This window comes from Mesoplodon mirus (assembly GCF_964341445.2).
Source record: "Mesoplodon mirus genome assembly, chromosome: 4".
NCBI classification, from domain to species: domain Eukaryota; kingdom Metazoa; phylum Chordata; class Mammalia; order Artiodactyla; family Ziphiidae; genus Mesoplodon; species Mesoplodon mirus.
In genome coordinates this window covers 34108058-34127014 of record NC_138979.1, presented here as the reverse complement: position 1 = coordinate 34127014, position 18957 = coordinate 34108058, and the positions used below count along the sequence as shown (strand labels likewise).

At 44.4% G+C, this 18957-nt stretch overlaps 1 protein-coding gene across 1 annotated transcript in view; it reads right to left on the bottom strand.

The window, feature by feature from the left end:
- Nucleotides 1-18957, bottom strand: part of IL16 (interleukin 16) — a 107883-nt gene that overhangs the window by 67711 nt on the left and 21215 nt on the right. Inside the window, exon 2 of the mRNA XM_082618481.1 lies at nucleotides 4700-5112. Within this exon, the coding sequence (XP_082474607.1) occupies nucleotides 4700-5112 (413 nt within the window). The remainder of the gene's footprint in view (nucleotides 1-4699; nucleotides 5113-18957) is intronic.

Genomic DNA, 18957 nt, shown 5'->3' with positions numbered 1-18957 from the left:
AATGAAAGGTAACCTTGAAGGCTCCTTCGAGGATGTAATTCCCCAACTACTCATCCTCTACCTGGGACCCTTTCCATAAGGAAACTGAACCCGCAGAGCCATAGCTTAGGGGAGGGGACAAGGAACAGGGTTAATTATGTTCACGCCTGCAAGCAATCTGAGGGAAGGAATAGTATCAAATGTGTTTCTCCATCCCCAGAGGAGAGCTCGTAGCAGGTGCTTTGCCAATGTTTGAGAAACAGAAGGAAAGGGATGAAGGAGAAAGGAGAAGACAGAGGAAAGAGAAGGTGGTTTAGGTAAGCTTCAGTCCCACCTGAGTGGGCTCCCTTCCCTTTGCCTCAACGTCCTACTTAAAGGGTATTTAAAAATACTCTTGCCATTTGGAAAAAGACAGTGGGTCTGGAGTAGCCAAGGAGTCTGTGCATTCCCTCCTTTGAAAAGTCTAGATCTGATACATTGTGTTTTTGTTTATTTGGTTGGGGAATCTGGCTTTGAACATTCTTCCCCAAGGGTCTGGAAGCTCCTCCTGAAAAAGGACCCTGCCAGTCCTTTAATGCACAGACCCAAACGCTTACTCCAGATTCTGCACACCCCTGCCCAACTTTGACACATCCCTGGGTGATGATTTACTTAGTCCTAATTATGCCAAGCACAACACATCCAATAAGGCTTTTTTTTTTCAGTTGGCTGTTTATCTAACTTCCTCTTTTTTAATTTTCATATTAGGCGTTTCTAGAGAAGAGGCTGATGTCACAGGGCCTCTTTCCAGATGTTGTTTTGAAATCAGTGTAACCATGGCATTGTTGGAAGCTGAGGCGTCCATCTGGGCCAACTGAGTCATGCCTGGGTGCAGGGCAGGAGCCGGGCGGGGGCTAGAGTGTCCCTGCGAGAAGGGAGAGGGAGGGGGGTGTTACTGAATACACAGAGGCTCCTCCAGAAAAGGATATTGGGACAAGCTGTCAGCTTTGACCTTTCTGCCCTGGCACTTTTGATACAGGACCTGCTCAGACAACTGAAACACTTACTTGTTTAGAACTCATGAATGGATAGTTAAAGATCACCTGTGCTCCTTAAAAAGAAAAAAACAATCTTGGGTTCTGAGCTGGCCAGTACCCCTCTCTGCCTTCCCAGTTCATCCCTGCCTTGAACTTGACTCAAAGGCACATCACTCCTCCCCCAACCTCAGCAAACAAACCACTTTCCAGCCTCTGAGACTTCTTCCTGTCCCTCTGCCTGTTCGCACTGCTATGATCTGGACTTGTCTACTTGGAGATCCTGCTTTCACCCCCTCCAGGATGCCCTTCCCCAGATAGAACTGCACATACCTCCTCAGCATCCCCACGATTTCCCTTACAGATCTGTAGCCACGCCCCGAAACAGGAATCATCTGTTTCATCCCTGTCTTCCTCATTAGCCTATGAGCATTGCAAAGCTACAAGTCTTGCCCACAGCCTGGCACATTTAATATATGCTATTGAATTCATTAATTACTTAATTACTCAGTGCCAGTCAGTATCCCCATCCTAAAACAGAAATAATAATAATAGTATTTATTAAGCAATTACTATGTGCACTGCACTGTGGATTTTCTTATGTAAATTCTTATAACTTTATCCTAAGAAAACTCATATATCATTATTAACATTCTCCATTTCATAGATGAGAAAATGGGCACACAAAAAGGTAAAGTGACCAACAAGGACCTACTGTATAGCACAGGGAACTCTGCTCAATATTACTTAACAACTTAAATGGGAAAAGAATTTGAAAAAGAATAGACACATGTATACGTATAACTGAATCACTTTGCTGTACACCTGAAACTATCAATATCACAACACTGTTAATCAACTATACTCCAATATAAAATAAAAAGTTAAAGTGAATTGTCCAGGATCACACAACTGGGAAAGCCTGACTCAAGCCCAAGCAGTCAGACTAACGAGCTCACACCGCCAGCCCCTGTGCCATACTGCCCACCCTCGCCCCCAGAAATACAAATGCTGCTGTGACTTCCTTCCTCCCAGGAAGGAGACAATGAGATAGAGCTGTGAAAACATTTTTTAAACCAAATTACGGTGCACATGTGAATCACAGAGAGACGAAAAGGTGGAGCTTATCCTTGACCCCTTGCCAGTTTCCTGTCCTATGCCTGTTCATCTAGCTTCCCCGGGTCTCCAGCCTCCTGTCACTGGACAGGCTCCCAAAACGCAGCTCCAGACACACTCTCCTGTGCACGGTGGCCCATGCATAAGCACTCGGTGCCTCCTGCCCTCCACATCTTTGCTCACACAGTTCCTTCCACCTAGGATTCTCTTCCACCCAACCCTGTTTTGTCAGATCCTGCGTCCTTCTGGCAACATCTCACCTTTTCCTGATCATTTTTGCAGCCCTGAGTCTTTCCCATATTAGAACAGGGCACCTCCTTTCCCCGGGACAGGTCAGGTCAGAATTTGCAGTTAAGCTTTCTGCCTCTCTCCCCCCTCCACCCTTCCATCGACAAATCCTGTTGGCTTTGCCTTGAAAATAAATGCCTACCCTGAGCATCCTCAGTGCCTTTCCCACGACCCTTTCAGTCCAGCCACGTCACTTCCGGCCTCGGTTATTGTCGTAGCTCTGCTAACCGGCCTCCCTACGCTCCATTCTCTGCTCAGCAGCCAGAGTGCTCCTTAAAAGGATCGGGTCACTCCCCTGCTCCGTTGTCCAAGGCTTCCCCATCCTTCTGAGAGTAAAACTCCACGTGTGGTGCCTGGCTACCACCCCGACTCCATCCTCCCCCGCTCTCCCCTTCCCTGAACCGCCCATGCACCCTATTCTCTTCCAGCATTCCACAAGCACACTCTTCTCTTCCTGTCTTCGCACATGCTGTTCCCTCCGCCCGGAACACTCTTCCCCCTGATGTTCGTATGACTCCCTTCTCTGCTTTATTCGTTCAGGTCATGGCTCAAATGTCACTTCTTCAGAGAAGCCTTCATGATCACCTTTTCAAAAAGGGCAGCGACCCCTCCTCATCACTCTCTATCCTTTTATCCTGCTTAATATTTCTTCAGAGCCCTTCACTCTTTAATATTATAACATATGCTAAGTTGTTCACATCTGTATCCCCCCACGAGCATAAAAGCTGCCCAAGGGCAGGGACTGAGTCTGTCTTACTCCCTAGAACAGTGCCTGGCACGGGTTGGTACTCTGTAAACATTGACTAAATGTACTGATACCCACCCCTAGAGATGTGCCGCCTCCTTTGGAGCCTCCTACAGCCCCGGTGGGGTGTACTTTTTTTCCTCCACTTGAGACAAGTTCCTTGAAGGCAGGGGCTGGATCCCTACTGTGCCTGGCACGTAACAGGTGCTCAGGAAATGCTTGTTCAGTTAAATAGAAGCAAGTGAAAAGTTCGTTCTGGAGTCCGCTGGAAACTCCAAATGATTTTAAAATTTCTTTTATGTGAACTCTAACCTGGATAAATTGTTATTGTCATTAATAAACTTGACTCTCAGTTGGTGGATTGTATACTCGTCACATCATTGGTGGCAAACCAGGAGCCTGGCCAGGCTCCCCCAAACCCACTGAGCTGCTGTTCCCTCCTTCTACCCTATCGGGTGAGCTCAGGTCACATCAACAGAAGCCACCTTGTGGGTGATGGAGCAACCTAGGCTGGGTGGGTCCCTTGAGGTAGCTGCTTGTGTCTGGAGATTATTGCGCCGGACCTGTTAACCTGTTATATAACGTTACATGATGGTGTTTACTATTCACGTGTGAAGCAATGATTTTCTTTCTCAAGGAAGGATGCAGAAGCACCGCATCTCCTCCAAAGGTACCGGAACACCTTCCCTATTTGCTGTTGACAGTCACGTGACTGTGCCCAGCGGGTCTTGGCAGTAAGGTGTGGGAAAAGCCCCTCGGGGCTGGCCCATCCCTGAATGAGCTGCACTGGCTCCAAGGTTCAGGGCTGTTTGGACCCTTGAGAAATCCTGCCTTTGATGGAAGGCTGAGGGCATAGGACTTATAGAGACTAATTCAAGAGTGAAATTCTTTAATCAGCCTGTATCTCACAGTACCCTGCAATTTCCACCTTGCTATAATAACAAAAATTGAGATACGGTCTAACAGAAAAGAAAACCTTCTGAATTTTGGCAAGTCTCCAAACCCTGCTTCGTTTTCCCTCTCCCCTTTCCCTTACGGCTCTGCCTGCCAGCCCTCACTCACACCTGTGCTGGAACTGGCAAGGGGCACCTGGGGAACGTTCTCGGTCAGCATTCAAGTGCAAACTCACTCAGGCTGTACTCCCTGCCCTGATTGACCTTCCGGCTCCTTCTCAGTCCGGGCCCTATAAGTCATCTTCTATCAGGTTCTCGACTGGATTCTATCTGAGCTGCCTGTGGTGTGCTGGATACTGTCTGTATGGAGAGGAGCCCTTCCCAGTGTAATTGCACCTGGCATTTTCCAGCAGGGACCCAGGCTCAGTTGACCTGGGGCTGACACAGTATCTCAAAGAATGTCTCAAGCAGGAAGGTTAACTGAGCCTGATTCACTGCCGTGCTCCTTGGCATCATTCCAGTGGGCCCTGCCTTCAACTTCTTCCCCTGTTCCGAATGAGAACTCTGTGCCTCTCTGACTTTGGAATAAAAAGACACGAAGCCTTTCATTCACAGCACCGGAAGGCAACTGCGGGCTCCTCCAGGCCCACAAATCCTGGGCATACCTTCATGAAGAACATCCTCCTACAGTTCTGGCCTCCATCACTCCCAGCTGCCTGCAGTTGAGCGGCCTCGGAGGACAGCGTGAGATCAGGAACGCTGCCGGGCCCGGCCTCTGACGTGTCTGCCAGCTGCACAGATGAGAGGAAAAGTCCCTCCTTGCCCTGGCCCAGGGAAATCTCAAAAGGATCAGGATATCTCTCATCGGGGCTTGAACCATCGTCACTGGTCTTGGCATTACACAGGATCAGGGACCGGGAGATGGACCAGAATTTTGTGGATTTTCTGCTCTTTCCAGAATGGCTGTGAGGCTCCATCCTGAGGGAGGAAGTAAAGCTGCCCGTCTTCCTTTCCTGATCTCTGGCCCTCGGTGGACGGGTGGCGACCAGACTGGGTTTAGCCACCACTTCATGGGTCCCTGGAGGAAAGAGAAAATGGGAAGAGGCAGTGTGACTGGATGTGGACAAGTGGAGAGAGACCTGAGTCCTGGAACTGAGCTGCGAGGGCTGGGTGTGGTGCCCGTGAGACAGGACAGATGGAGAGATCCTCCTTCAGTATCACTGGCCCTTCCAGGGTGCCGGCCACACGGGGTTCGGTGAGCCCAAGTGTTTACCACGCCCTCCACTCCCAGGATCACGGAGGCCAGAGCTTCTCTTATCCAAACCCTCCTTCTGCACACAGGGACACCAAGGCACAGAGAAGGAGGCTCAGATGCAAAGCCGCAAAGAGCATTTGCAGGAGAGGCAGTGATCAGATCCCAGGAAGAATTTTAGAGATCACAGAGACCTGTGCTCTGTGAGATTTTTCAATGTAAAAGCCGTTCTTCAGTCAAAAGTGTACAGGGAACTCCAGACTCTAGAGCAGGTCAGGGCAAAGAGGAAGACTAAGCTGCACCCACCAGTCCCTTTTTGCTACCCCTGGTAACGTCTGTATCTTCTCCACAGAAACCTGAGAATTCACAGAGCCCAGGCTGAAGACCACTGATGTCTATGCGCTCAATTCTCAGATGAAGAGCCTACAAACTAGGAAGGTTGGGAGTCTCACCAAACGCTGACCTGTCAATGTTGTTTTGAGTGTAAAACAAGGTGAATCAGGGACAGTTCGTGCCAAAGGGTTTAGCACACAACAGGTATCTGGCAAACCTGTGTGTCCTTCCCTGGGACCAAGGTCACACCTGGCCAGTATTGCAGCCAGGCCGAGGGTCTCTGGCTCTGTCACCTATTTCCATGGGATCAAACTCTCACAGGCTGATGGATCAAAGACTGGCTTCACCCATCAGGTCAACAGCATCACTTTCAGCCCAGCCCAGCTCAGCTCCGCTTCACCTTGGGGGGCCTGCCACGAATTCAGTCTCCGTGAGGCAGGTGGTGAAAGGGGCCCTGATGCTGCATCCAAGGAAATTCTCACTCAAGACCAAGCCACAAAACAAGCCTGTTGCCAGAATAACAAACTGTGGGATGTTCTTGGCCCACGGGTACTGCTGTTCGTGCATAACTAGTATTGAATAAGAAAAAGCAGAGGCCTTCCAGCATTTCATCAAGCAGGAGCCCTTTCACATTATATAATCGCCCCAAAGAGAACTGCTTTTTAAAAGAAGACAGTGCTTTTCAATACCCAGTTGCACCATTTTATTGTTTTCTGTATTAGCCTTTGAATTTTATCAATTTATCCACCAATCATCTATAGCAGCCAATAGCAATGAATTAAAATGAGTGAATGGATAACTATTTGAGAGCCTACTCTATACATCAGGCACTCTTCTTGATGCTTTAGTATAAATTAACTCAATGTTTGTCCATTTCATCAAGCACCCTCTGGCCAATATCCCAAAGTCCTGCACTCTGTGTCCTTCCATCTCGAACACACTAAGTCCCCTACATACAAACCTTCAAGTTGTGAACTTTCGAAGATGCGAACATGTGTTCGCCTGTCCAATCACATGAGTTAGTTCACGGGTCTGGTGTACACTGTCACGTGCGTGCATCCTCTACAAGTGGTTGTGCTTTTGTGTACTTTACTGTGCAGTACTGTATAGAGTACAGTATTTTCTTTTCTTTTCTTTTTTTTGCGGTACGCGGGTCTCTCACTGTTGTGGCCTCTCACTGTTGTGGAGCACAGGCTCCGGACGCGCAGGCTCAGCGGCCATGGCTCACGGGCCCAGCCGCTCCGCGGCATGTGGGATCTTCCCGGACCGGGGCACGAACCCGTGTCCCCTGCATCGGCAGGCAGACTCTCAACCACTGCGCCACCAGGGAAGCCCCATAGTACAGTATTTTTATCTCAAGCCCAGGATGTCCGGAAGCAAGTGTAAAAGCAGTGGTGATGTAGCTGGTACTACTGTACTTTTCAAGGTACTGTACTGTAAGATTCAAACTGTTTTCTTTCTGTTTTTGTTTGTTTTTTATGTATTATTTGTGGGAAAAGTATGACAAACCTATTACACTACAGTACTAGATAGGCGATTGTGTTATTTGGGTACCTAGGCTAACTTTGTTGGACTTAAAGAACAAATTGGACTTACGACCGCGTTCTCGGAATGGAACTCATTTGTTTGTAGGGGACTTACTGTAATAGCAAAACCCTAAGCACAGATGAATCCAATCCTCCACTAAGTTCCATGGCTGCTTGCAGGTTTCTGAGCCCTGCAGGGGACACTCCCACTCCTGAGCAGATTGGTGCCATGAAACATTCTGGCCAACAACTGTACTGTGTTTCCATGGTTAGGTTGATCATCCATTCTCAATAATGACTATTTCAAGACTTCACTGTCTTCAAAACTAGATTTACCTCTCTCCTCATCATAAACAGGTAATGTCACCTTCTGCTTCATAGAAACACAGAAGTTTTCAGATAGCAATCCCTCCCAAATTTCCACCATCGAATATACAAATCCATTTGCCATCCATACATACCTGTCCATACCCTTCGTAGTGAAACGTTTGCCCTCCTATTGAGGTCAGCCCACCCATCCGTTCTCGGGATCCCACTCAGCTTCTTTAGACTTAACAACAATAAAAATTATAATTGCTAACACTTATTTAGTGCTTATGATGTACTGCTTTGATGTACATCACTACTTTGATGTAGTGCTTATGATGTACTCTAATTGCTTTACCATTTAGTTTTCACAAAATCTACTGTAGGTTCCATCAATACCCTCATTTTACAAAAAAAGATAACTGAGGCACAGAGAGGTTAGGCCACTTCCCCAAGATCACACAGCTAGAACGCAGTGAAAGCAGGAATTCAAACAGGCAGTCTGACTCTGGAGCCTGCATCTTTACCACCACTCCACATGGCCATTTATTAGCATCTTTCTTTCACCTCATTCTCTCCCTCTGTTCTGTGTTTTATCGTCAGCGTGTAAACATACTCAAATTGTCTGTCTTTTAAAAACTATGTGTTGAATCCCTATCTTCCTCTTGTTACCTGCTTCTCTTTTATCCTCTTCATATCTTTTTTTCCTTTTTCTTTATTATGATAAGAACACTTAACATGAGATCTATCATCTTAACAGATTTTTAAGTGTACAGCCCAATGCTGTTAGCAACAGGCACAATGTTGACGATGGACCATTCTTCTGTCCTTCCTATCTTCTTTAACAAACGTTTTACACTCTGTTCTTTCTGCTCTCAGGTTCACCTCCTCTTTGAGCCACAGCCCACAGTGTCCGCTTCCTTCCCCGAAAACCACTGAAACTCTTTTTTTTTTTTTTAATCAGTTCTGCATTTTACCAAAGTCATGAACCCAAGTCCAGAGGGCATGGTCTGCTTGCTCGAAACCTGCTTCATTTCTAGAGGATTCATTAACCTAAATATCAATGCTCAGATCTATTGGCTGAAGAATACAGAGAATTCAAGCTTTTAGAGTAGTTATTTTTTAAATCTTTTTCCTTCTTCTCATCACTAGCCTTTACTTCTGGATGTCATCTTTCAAATCCAAATTATAAATGTTCTTCTTCCTGCCACCATTCCCCAGCACCAGCGTTCCTTTGCATTCGGCCACTGCAACATCCCAGAATTTGTAGCTCTCAACACCAGCACCACTGTAGGGATTAATATATCCAAACTTCTTTGCATTTTGTTCAGCTTCATGAGGATTCCCCGTAGTTCACCTGGGACTCATGGAGAAGGAAGTGTGTGTGCGTGCGTGTGTTGGTCACAGCCAGCACTGGTCCATTAGGTATTTGAAATATTGAAAGACAATCAAAATTTAAAATCTTTCTGGACTTTTGCTGGTGCTATACAGAGGGGATATAAATCCAGAGCTGCCGATGCCACCACATGGACAGGGCTGCCCGAGAGTGAAGCCAACACAGAAGGTACAGAGCTCACAGGGGAAGAAAAAGAGAGAAAGGAAGGAGGACAGAGAGAAAGAGTAAGAAGGGCGAGCCTAGACAATGCCACATGAACACCTAGATTCAGCCATGCCTGAAGCCACACTATCTATTCACTTAGACAAACGTATAAAACTTCTTTTTTGCTTAAAAAAATCCTGCTGGCAGGATACAAAATTAGTGCACAGAAATCTCTGGCATTCCTATATACTAATGATGAAAAATCTGTAAATGAAATTAAGAAAACATTCCCATTTACCATTGCAACAAAAAGAATAAAATATCTAGGAATAAACCTACCAAAGGAGACAAAAGACCTGTATGCAGAAAATTATAAGACACTGATGAAAGAAATTAAAGATGATACAAATAGATGGAGAGATATACCATGTTCTTGGATTGGAAGAATCAACATTGTGAAAATGACTCCACTACCCAAAACAATCTACAGATTCAATGCAATCCCTATCAAACTACCACTGGCATTTTTCACAGAACTAGAGCAAAAAATTTCACAATTTGTATGGAAACACAAAGGACCCCGAATAGCCAAAGCAATCTTGAGAACAAAAAATGGAGCTGGAGGAATCAGGCTCCCTGGCTTCAGACTATACTACAAAGCTACAGTAATCAAGACAGTATGGTACTGGCACAAAAACCGAAATATAGATCAATGGAACAGGATAGAAAGCCCAGAGATAAACCCACGCACATATGGTCACCGTATCTTTGATAAAGGAGGCAAGAATATACAATGGAGAAAAGACAGCCTCTTCAATAAGTGGTGCTGGGAAAACTGGACAGGGACATGTAAAAGTATGAGATTAAAACACTCCCTAACACCATACACAAAAATAAACTCAAAATGGATTAAAAATATAAATGTAAGGCCAGAAACTATCAGACTCTTAGAGGAAAACATAGGCAGAACACTCTATGACATAAATCACAGCAAGATCCTTTTTGACCCACCTCCTAGAGAAATGGAAATAAAGACAAAAATAAACACATGGGACCTAATGAAACTTAAAAGCTTTTGCACAGCAAAGGAAACCATAAACAAGACCAAAAGACAACCCTCAGAATGGGAGAAAGTATTTGCAAATGAAGCAACTGACAAAGAATTAATCTCCAGAATTTACAAGCAGTTCATGCAGCTCAATAACAAAAAAACAAACAACCCAATCCAAAAATGGCCAGAAGACCTAAATAGACATTTCTCCAAAGAAGATATACAGATTGCCAACAAACACATGAAAGAATGCTCAACATCATTAATCATTAGAGAAATGCAAATCAAAACTACAGTGAGATATCATCTCACACTGGTCAGAATGGCCATCATCAAAAAATCTAGAAACAATAAATGCTGGAGAGGGTGTGGAGAAAAGGGAACACTCTTGCACTGCTGGTGGGAATGTGAATTGGTACAGCCACTATGGAGAACGGTACGGAGGTTCCTTAAAAAACTACAAATTGAACTACCATACAACCCAGCAATCCCACTATTGGGCATATACCCTGAGAAAACCATAATTCAAAGAGTCATGTACCAAAATGTTCACTGCAGCTCTATTTACAATAGCCAGGAGATGGAAGCAACCTAAGTGTCCATCATTGGATGAATGAATAAAGAAGATGTGGCACGTATATACAATGGAATATTACTCAGCCATAAAAAGAAACGAAATTGAGTTATTTGTAGTGAGGTGGATGGACCTAGAGTCTGTCATACAGAGTGAAGTAAATCAGAAAGAGAAAAACAAATACTGTATGCTAACACATATATATGTAATCTAAGAAAAAATAAAAAATGTCATGAAGAACCTAGGGGTAAGACGGGAATAAAGACACAGACCTACTAGACAATGGACTTGAGGATATGGGGAGGGGGAAGGGTAAGCTGTGACAAAGTGAAAGAGCGGCATGGACATATATACACTACCAACGTAAAATAGATAGCTAGTGGGAAGCAGCCACATAGCACAGGGAGATCAGCTCGGTGCTTTGTGATCACCTAGAGGGGTGGGATAGGGAGGGTGGGAGGGAGGGAGACACAAGAGGGAAGAGATATGGGAACATATGTATATGTATAACTGATTCACTTTGTTATAAAGCAGAAACTAACACACCACTGTAAAGCAATTATACTCCAATAAAGATGTTAAAAAAAAAAATCCTGCTGGCACAGTTGTTCTTCTCTCTGATGCCACTGGCATAAGTTACAGAAAACAGTGACATTCAAGGGCCAAGGGGTTTTTTGAAACTGTCTTTTATCCCATCCCAAGCCTAGGAGAGGTGCCAGTCACCCCCAGTCAAGGCCCAAATTCTTTTCCCCTTCAGTTCCTGGCTCTGGTATAAAGAAAGGCCTGTTGCCTTCTTTTTTCACCAAGCATTGCTACCGTCTGCATGGATTCTTAGACTGCAAACCCAATTCCTCTCTCCCCCATGTCCCCTCCTAACCCACAATATCTGTCCCAGCAAAGGCGAGCTCACCCACTGGGCATTTTCCAGGGCACAAACATTTGGGGGCCTTCTGGACCAGGTACAAGGCTGTGCGCTTCACTCAGTGGTGGAAAAGTTGGCTGCGTGTGGGATTTAGGAGAGCAGAGGGATAATAGTCCTTGGTGGAAACTGGGCTAATCCCAGGGGACCATTGCAGGAGTTTCTGATGAGGACTGTCAGTTTTTTAAAATAAGCTTTTCCAGAGAGAACCGCAACGTCTGCGGCCTTGGCTGTCGTGTGGGATGGCAGAAGCCGCGGGATGGGCAATGCACAGGGGATGAGGGGTTAACCCTTCGGTCCAGAGCAAAGAGGGTTTTCAAAATGAGCCTTGTTATTATGGAAAATGTAAAAAAGAAAGGGAACGATTGCAAAGGGATTGTAGAGGAGAAGCCAGGATTGGACTTCTGTGGGAGACTGTGTTGCCTCTAGGCCTGGCATAGAGAGAGAGAAAGAGAGAGGAGAGAGGAGAGAGGAGAGAGAGAGAGAGAGAGAGAGGGGGACAATAATTGAAAACACAGCACCGCGTTCAGCTTAGCTTTGGTAATTGTTCTCAGGACATTGGAACCAGCTCCTGGTCCCTAAAGGAACCAAATGTCAGCAGAGCGGGGGGCGGGGCGGGCAAGCCTGTGCCATTCCCTGATTCCAGCCATCTTCAAAAGATCAGAGCTAATAAGCTCTCTCTGATTTTACCCTGGGCTTCAGGAGCATTTGCCAAACTCTTGTCAGATGTGCTCTGCCCACCGTGGGTCCTCCATGAGACTGTCTCGTGGGTCTCTTCCAGAGGCTTCCCAGGGACACACAGCTGAGGTTTCCAACATGGCTAAGCTAAAAGGACCAGCTGCTTCCCCTTCCCAGCAGAAAAATCCAAAGGATCCACTTCACCCAGGACCCAGCTCCCTTGGGAGGGGCATGAGAGCATTCTCTTTAGTTAGAGCTTCCACAGAATGCTCGGGCCAGAAGGGGTCTCCCTATCACACATATGAGGAGATTGTGTGGTCAAAAGGGATACGAACCAATTCACCATCACAGTTCCCAATGTATGTTTAGGCCCACCTTGGCTTAGCAGTCATCTGTACAGAAAATGCAGAGCCAAAAGCATAAAGCTTTTTTGCAAAGAAATGGATGGTTCTTCCTTTCAAGGGTCCTGAAAAACTTCCAGACTGGGGGCGAGGGAGAAGGATCAGTAAAGTCCTTCCTTCTCTCCTTCTTTCTTTTCTTCTTTCCTTCCTTCGTTTTCATTTGTTCCCTCGGAAAGCACTTGTTGAGAAAAACTGTTATGTGCCTTTTAGCTTTTGGGCAAAACTAACCCACTGGAGGAAAGGTACTTCCATCTGGTTAGAATTCACTCACTTGACTGGAGAACTCTGAGACGGTAAATAACCATATAGAGAAAGGGGAACCAGTTGATCAAATGTGTTTCAAATTTCTGAATTCTCCAACAGTGTTCTATATCAAAGGCAATTTTTTTTTTTTTTTTTTTTGCTGTACGCGGGCCTCTCACTGCTGTGGCCTCTCCCGTTGCGGAGCACAGGCTCCGGACACACAGGCTCCGCGGCCATGGCTCGCGGGCCCAGCCGCTCCGCGGCATGTGGGATCCTCCGGGATCGGGGCACGAACCCGTGTCCCCTGCATCGGCAGGCGGACCCCCAACCACTGCGCCACCAGGGAAGCCCTCAAAGGCAATTTTTAAAGTTTGGTTACTGTTGCCCAGGGGGTATTTTTTGTCTTCAGCTAAAGAGTGACTCAGAGATAAGAAATGAAGGGAGGAAATTTATGGCTCCTTTCTTTCTAAAAGAATATCTTTAATAGGATTTCATGGGACATGCGGCTGGGACTGGTGGTGTGTATGTCTGTATACATTGGTCACAGGACAAGACAAATGGCACAGCACCTCATAGCCTCTTTCCCAGCTGGTAAAGTGAGAAGGTGGTGTTGAAGTTAGTTTTATACCCTTGGTCTTTCTTCCTCTGCACTGACCATATCTCACTATTTTTTGTCTGCAGACCTTTGACAGGGCTTAGCACAGAGTAGGGGAATTTGCATGTCCAGTGAAGGAAGGAGGGAAAGAAGGAAGGAAGGAAGGAAGGGATGGTGGATGAACATCTCAAAAGTTCCTTTGCCTTCAGTTGGCCTTTCCCACACCAATATAAGGTGAAATGATCCCAGGTGTGATGGTAAATTTCATATGTCAACTCCACTGGGCTAAGGGTTTTCAGTATTTCTGGCTGTGTCTGTCAGGGTTTTCCAGGAGAGATTAGCATTTGAACCAGTAGACTGAATAAAGAAGATCTGCCCACATCCAACGGGGTGGGCATCATCCAATCTTTTGAGGGTCTGACTAGAAGAAGAAGGTGCAGGAAGAGCAAAATCACTCTCTCTGCTGGAACGGGGACAGCCATCTTCTCCTGCTCTTGGATATCGGTGGTCCAAGTTCTTGGGCCTTTGGACTCAAACCAGGACTTATACCACTGGCTCCCCTTGTTCTCAGGCCTTTGGGTTTGGACTGGACTACGCTACCCACTTTCCTGGGCCCCCAGCTTGCAGACAGCAGATCTTAGGACTTCTCAGCCTACGTATGCACATGAGCCAATCTCTCATAGTAAATCTCCTTCCTTATATCTATCTGTTATCTATCTATCCATCCATGTATCTATCTACCTCCTATTGGTCTGCTTCTCTGCAGAACTATGACTAAACACCGGGGAAACATCCCCTCTAGTACCACAGAAGGAAGGATTCCAAGTAACCGACTGACATCAGAGGGATAAGGAGTCATAGTGGGTTGCACCTAAGAGTAGATGACAAGTCAGAGCCAGTGGAAAGACATTCTGGAATCTGCTCCTCGGGAAAATCGTAAAGGCGTGTAAATTCTAAGAGGAGGCCCTCACAGGGGCCTCTGCACTTTCAGCATCCTGGAAGGTGATCAAATCCATCAACGTGCAGGCACATGTCAGAGCACCAGGATGCCCCCCAAAAACCCAGGCCTCTGAGACAAAGGATGAAGATGGACAGGACTATTCCCCCTCAGCATGCATTCCCTCCAAGATGGAAAAGGCCGAAAATATAATTAACCTCAAAAAGAACCTAGACAAATTCAAGAAAGGCACATCCACCCACCACTGTTCTGGAGGGACTGGCTAAGACGGATTCTTCATTAAATCCCAGTGCTCGGAAGAGGGCTTCACATATAGGAGACACTCAATAAATGTCGTTGCCTACAGATGGCCAACAGGCACATGAAAAGATGCTCAACATCGCTAATTATTAGAGAAATGCAAATCAAAACTACAGTGAGGTACCACTTCACACTAGTGAGAATGGCCATCATTAAAAAGTCTACAAATAGGGCTTCCCTGGTGGCACAGTGGTTGAGAATCTGCCTGCTAATGCAGGGGACACGGGTTCGAGCCCTGGTCTGGGAGGATCGCACGTGCCACGGAGCAACTAGGCCCGTGAGCCACAACTACCGAGCCTGAGCGTCTGGAGCCTGTGCTCTGCAACAAGAGAGGACGCGATAGTGAGAGGCCCGCGCACTGCGATGAAGAGTGGCCCCCACTTGCCACAACTAGAGAAAGCCCTTGTAGAGAAACGAAGACCCAACACAGCAAAAATTAATTAATTAAATTTTTTTTTTTTTTTAAGTCTACAAATAACAAATGCTGGAGAGGGTGTGGAGAAAATGTTACCCTCCTACACTGTTGGTGGGAATGTAAGTTGGTGCAGCCACTATGGAAAACACTATGGAGGTACGTCAGAAAACTAAAAATAGAATTACCATATGATCCAGCAATCCCACTCCTGGGAATACACCAGGACAAAACTATAATTCAAAAAGACACATGCATTCCTATGTTCATAGCAGCACGGTTCACAATAGCAAAAACATGTAAACAACCTAAATGTCCATCAACAGATGAATGGATAAAGAAGATGTGGTACATATATACAATGGAATACTACTCAGCCATAAAAAAGAATGAAATAATGCCATTTGCAGCAACATGGATGCAACTAAAGATTATCATACTAAGTGAAGTAAGTCAGAAAGAGAAAGACAAATATCATATGATATCACTTATATGTGGAATCTAAACTATGGCACAAATTAACCTATCTACAAAACAGAAACAGACTCACAGACATAGAGAACAGACTTGTGGTTGTCAAGGTTGTGGGGGAGGGAAAGGGATGGACTGGGAGTTTGTGGTTGGTAGATGTAAACTATTACATTTAGAATGAATAAACAGCAAGGTCCTAATTTATAGCACAGGGAACTATATTCAACATCCTGTGATAAACCATAATGGAAAAGAATATAAAAAAAGAATGTCTGTATGTGTATAATTGAGTCACTTTGCTGTACAGCAGAGATTGGCACAGCTTTGGAAATCAACTACACTTCAATTAAAAAAAACACCATATGTTATCTACCTATAAATAAAATGTTTGCAAAAAAAGGTTAAAAAAATGTTGTTACCACGAAATAAGCAGTCAGCTGACCAGAGCTACCCCAAGGATGCTTGCAATTGGGAGGAGTGACAAGCAGGTACGCAAATGTCCTGGCCAAGGTCTTAGACTCTGGAGGTGGCCTTAGTTTGTATGCCAGGTCTGCCCCTTACCTGTGCAACTTCAAGCCAAGTATTGAACTCTCTTATGACTTGCTGATCACCCATAAATTGGCCATGACAATGCTAACCACTGTGGGAACGAAAGCAGATAGTTCTGAAAAGGACTCAGCTGAGTGCCTGACACATAGATGGACTACAAAAGAAAGAGAAAAAAGTAAAATAGTAGGAACAATCTAAATGTACATCAATGAGAGATTTTATTAAATATATTATAGAACATTCACACAATGGAATATTATGTGACCAATATCAAGAATAAGGGCTTCCCTGGTGGCGCAGTTGTTGAGAGTCTGCCTGCCGATGCAGGGGACACGGGTTCGTGCCCCGGTCTGGGAAGATCCCACATGCCGCGGAGCGGCTGGGCCCGTGAGCCATGGCCGCTGAGCCTGCACGTCCGGAGCCTGTGCTCCGCAATGGGAGAGGCCACAGCAGTGAGAGGCCCACGTACCGCAAAAAAAAAAAAAAAGAAAAGGCCTATCGTCCCACTTTGGGCTGTCTTAGGTTATTATAAAAGGAATTGGGGGGAATTCCCTGGAGGTCCAGTGGTTAGGACTCTGCGTTTTCACTGCCGAGGGCCCGGGTCTGAAATGGTTTACTAATTTAAAATATATCCAGTAAAAGTTTGAAATAGTTTTCCATAAAATCTTTTGGTCCTGGCATCACTTTTGAAACTTTCCATTGTTTCCTTAGTTATTGGTCTATTCAATTTTTCAAAAATCTTTTCCTTTGTCAATTTTGATCACTTACCTTGTCATAAAATGACCCTTTCATCAAGATTTTCAAATTTATTAGTATAGAGTTGTCCATTACATATTCACAATTTAAATTTTTTTCTCTGAAACTATTATATACATATGCTTTGTCTCTTGTGGCCAATGTTGTACATTTCAGTTGGTCCTCCGGTCCTCCTTCCTCTCTGCTTTGATTTACCTGACTGAAGAGAGCTATTCTATTGGCCCTCTCAAAGGACTCATTCTTAGAATTAGTAAAAACATCTACTCTTTTCAGTTTGCTTTCCAACGTATTTATTTCAGCTTAAGTTTTATTCCTTTTTCCTTCCTGTTTTTCTGATATTTGTTTTACTCTTTTCTCCATCTTCTAGAGTTTAATATTTAGTTCCCCCCAATCCATTCTTTCTATTTTAACAGCATATCATGCAATGATTACCTGGTCTGGCATGGAGCCCAACTAGGTCTTAGTTTAAATCCCAGTCCAATAAGTGTCCGAACATGAAAATCTACTTAACTTTTCTGTGACTCAAGTTTTGTTATCTGCAAGATGGGGATGATTGTAGGAGCCGCCTCACAGCAACTTTGTGATAGATAATAAATTGAAATACTGGATGTAAATCCCTTAGCACAGTTTGTTGGCTAGTTATTATAGCCACCATTGTCATAATCACCATTATTATAAAAAGCTAGAAATTTTCTTCTGAATATCCCTTTGGCCACAACCCATGAATTTTGAAACATGATGCTCTAATTATTGTTATTTTAGAAATGGCCTGTAATTGCAGCTTTGATTTCCAATTTAAACTCAGTTTTTTAGAAGACTGCTATTGCTATTGTTAATTTCTTTTGGTTAAATTTCCAAGATTTAGCCTTCTTGTTCTTGTAATTTTTTTACTAGAAAATTCCAATATAATTGCATCATGGCCACAGGATGTGCCCTGGACATTTTTTATTTGTTGGAATTTATTGAGGTTTATTTTGTAAGCCAGTATGTGATGTAACTAAATGTTTTTAATGTTCAGTGCGCATTTGAAAAGAATGGTTTTCCTCTGTTTGGAGTTTCAAATATTTATATACTCAAATGTGATATTAAAATATGTGTATATATTCAATATTATAAGTCATCAACTATTTATATTTTTGTCTAATTAATCTGAAAAAGCTTAGAGTTGTGTGCATTGAAATCTGGTACCATATTTGTAATATATTTCAAAAAATTTTTATCTTACATATTTCAGTGCCTTTCTTAGGTGCATAAAGTTCTCTGATTTTCATATCTCCACTGTGTGCTTTTATCATTTTGTAAAAAGTACTTCTTGATCTATTTAACAGTTGCCTCGGTTTTTATTTTGTCTGACAGAATTAACATTGCTACCCCACTTTCTTTTAATCTGCATTTGCATGGTTTTTGCCCATCACTTTATTTATTTTTTTTTTTTAATTTTTTTTTTTTGCGGTACGCGGGCCTCTCACTGTTGTGGCCTCTCCCGTTGCGGAGCACAGGCTCCGGACGCACAGGCTCAGCGGCCATGGCTCATGAGCCTAACTGCTCTGCGGCATGTGGGATCTTCCCAGACCGGGGCACGAACCCGTGTCCCCTGCATCGGCAGGCGGATTCTCAACCACTGCGCCACCAGGGAAGCCCTCATCACTTTATTTTTAACTTCACGTGATTTAGTTTTAAACATGTCTCTTACAAGTGGGATATAATAGGAGTGGGAGGGAGAGTTTGTTTCTTTGGGTTTTTTTAATTTCCCTTTTTTAAGCTGAATCTGGAAGACTTCATATTTTAATATATAACCTTATATCTTATACTATATTTTGTATATCTTATACACATTTAATATACAACCTTATATCATATCTTAATTGAGACGTCTTCCTTCTGATATGCTTTGTTTTGCTCTCTTTATGTAGCTTCTTACTGCCTCCTTTTCTTGATTTCCAAGCAAGCCATTCACTCCTTCTTGTCCTTAATGAATTAGAGGTTTCACGTTGTATTTTTATATTATGGATGGCTCCTTAAAGAATTGTTGAAAGTGATGTTTGAGCGTAGATGTTTC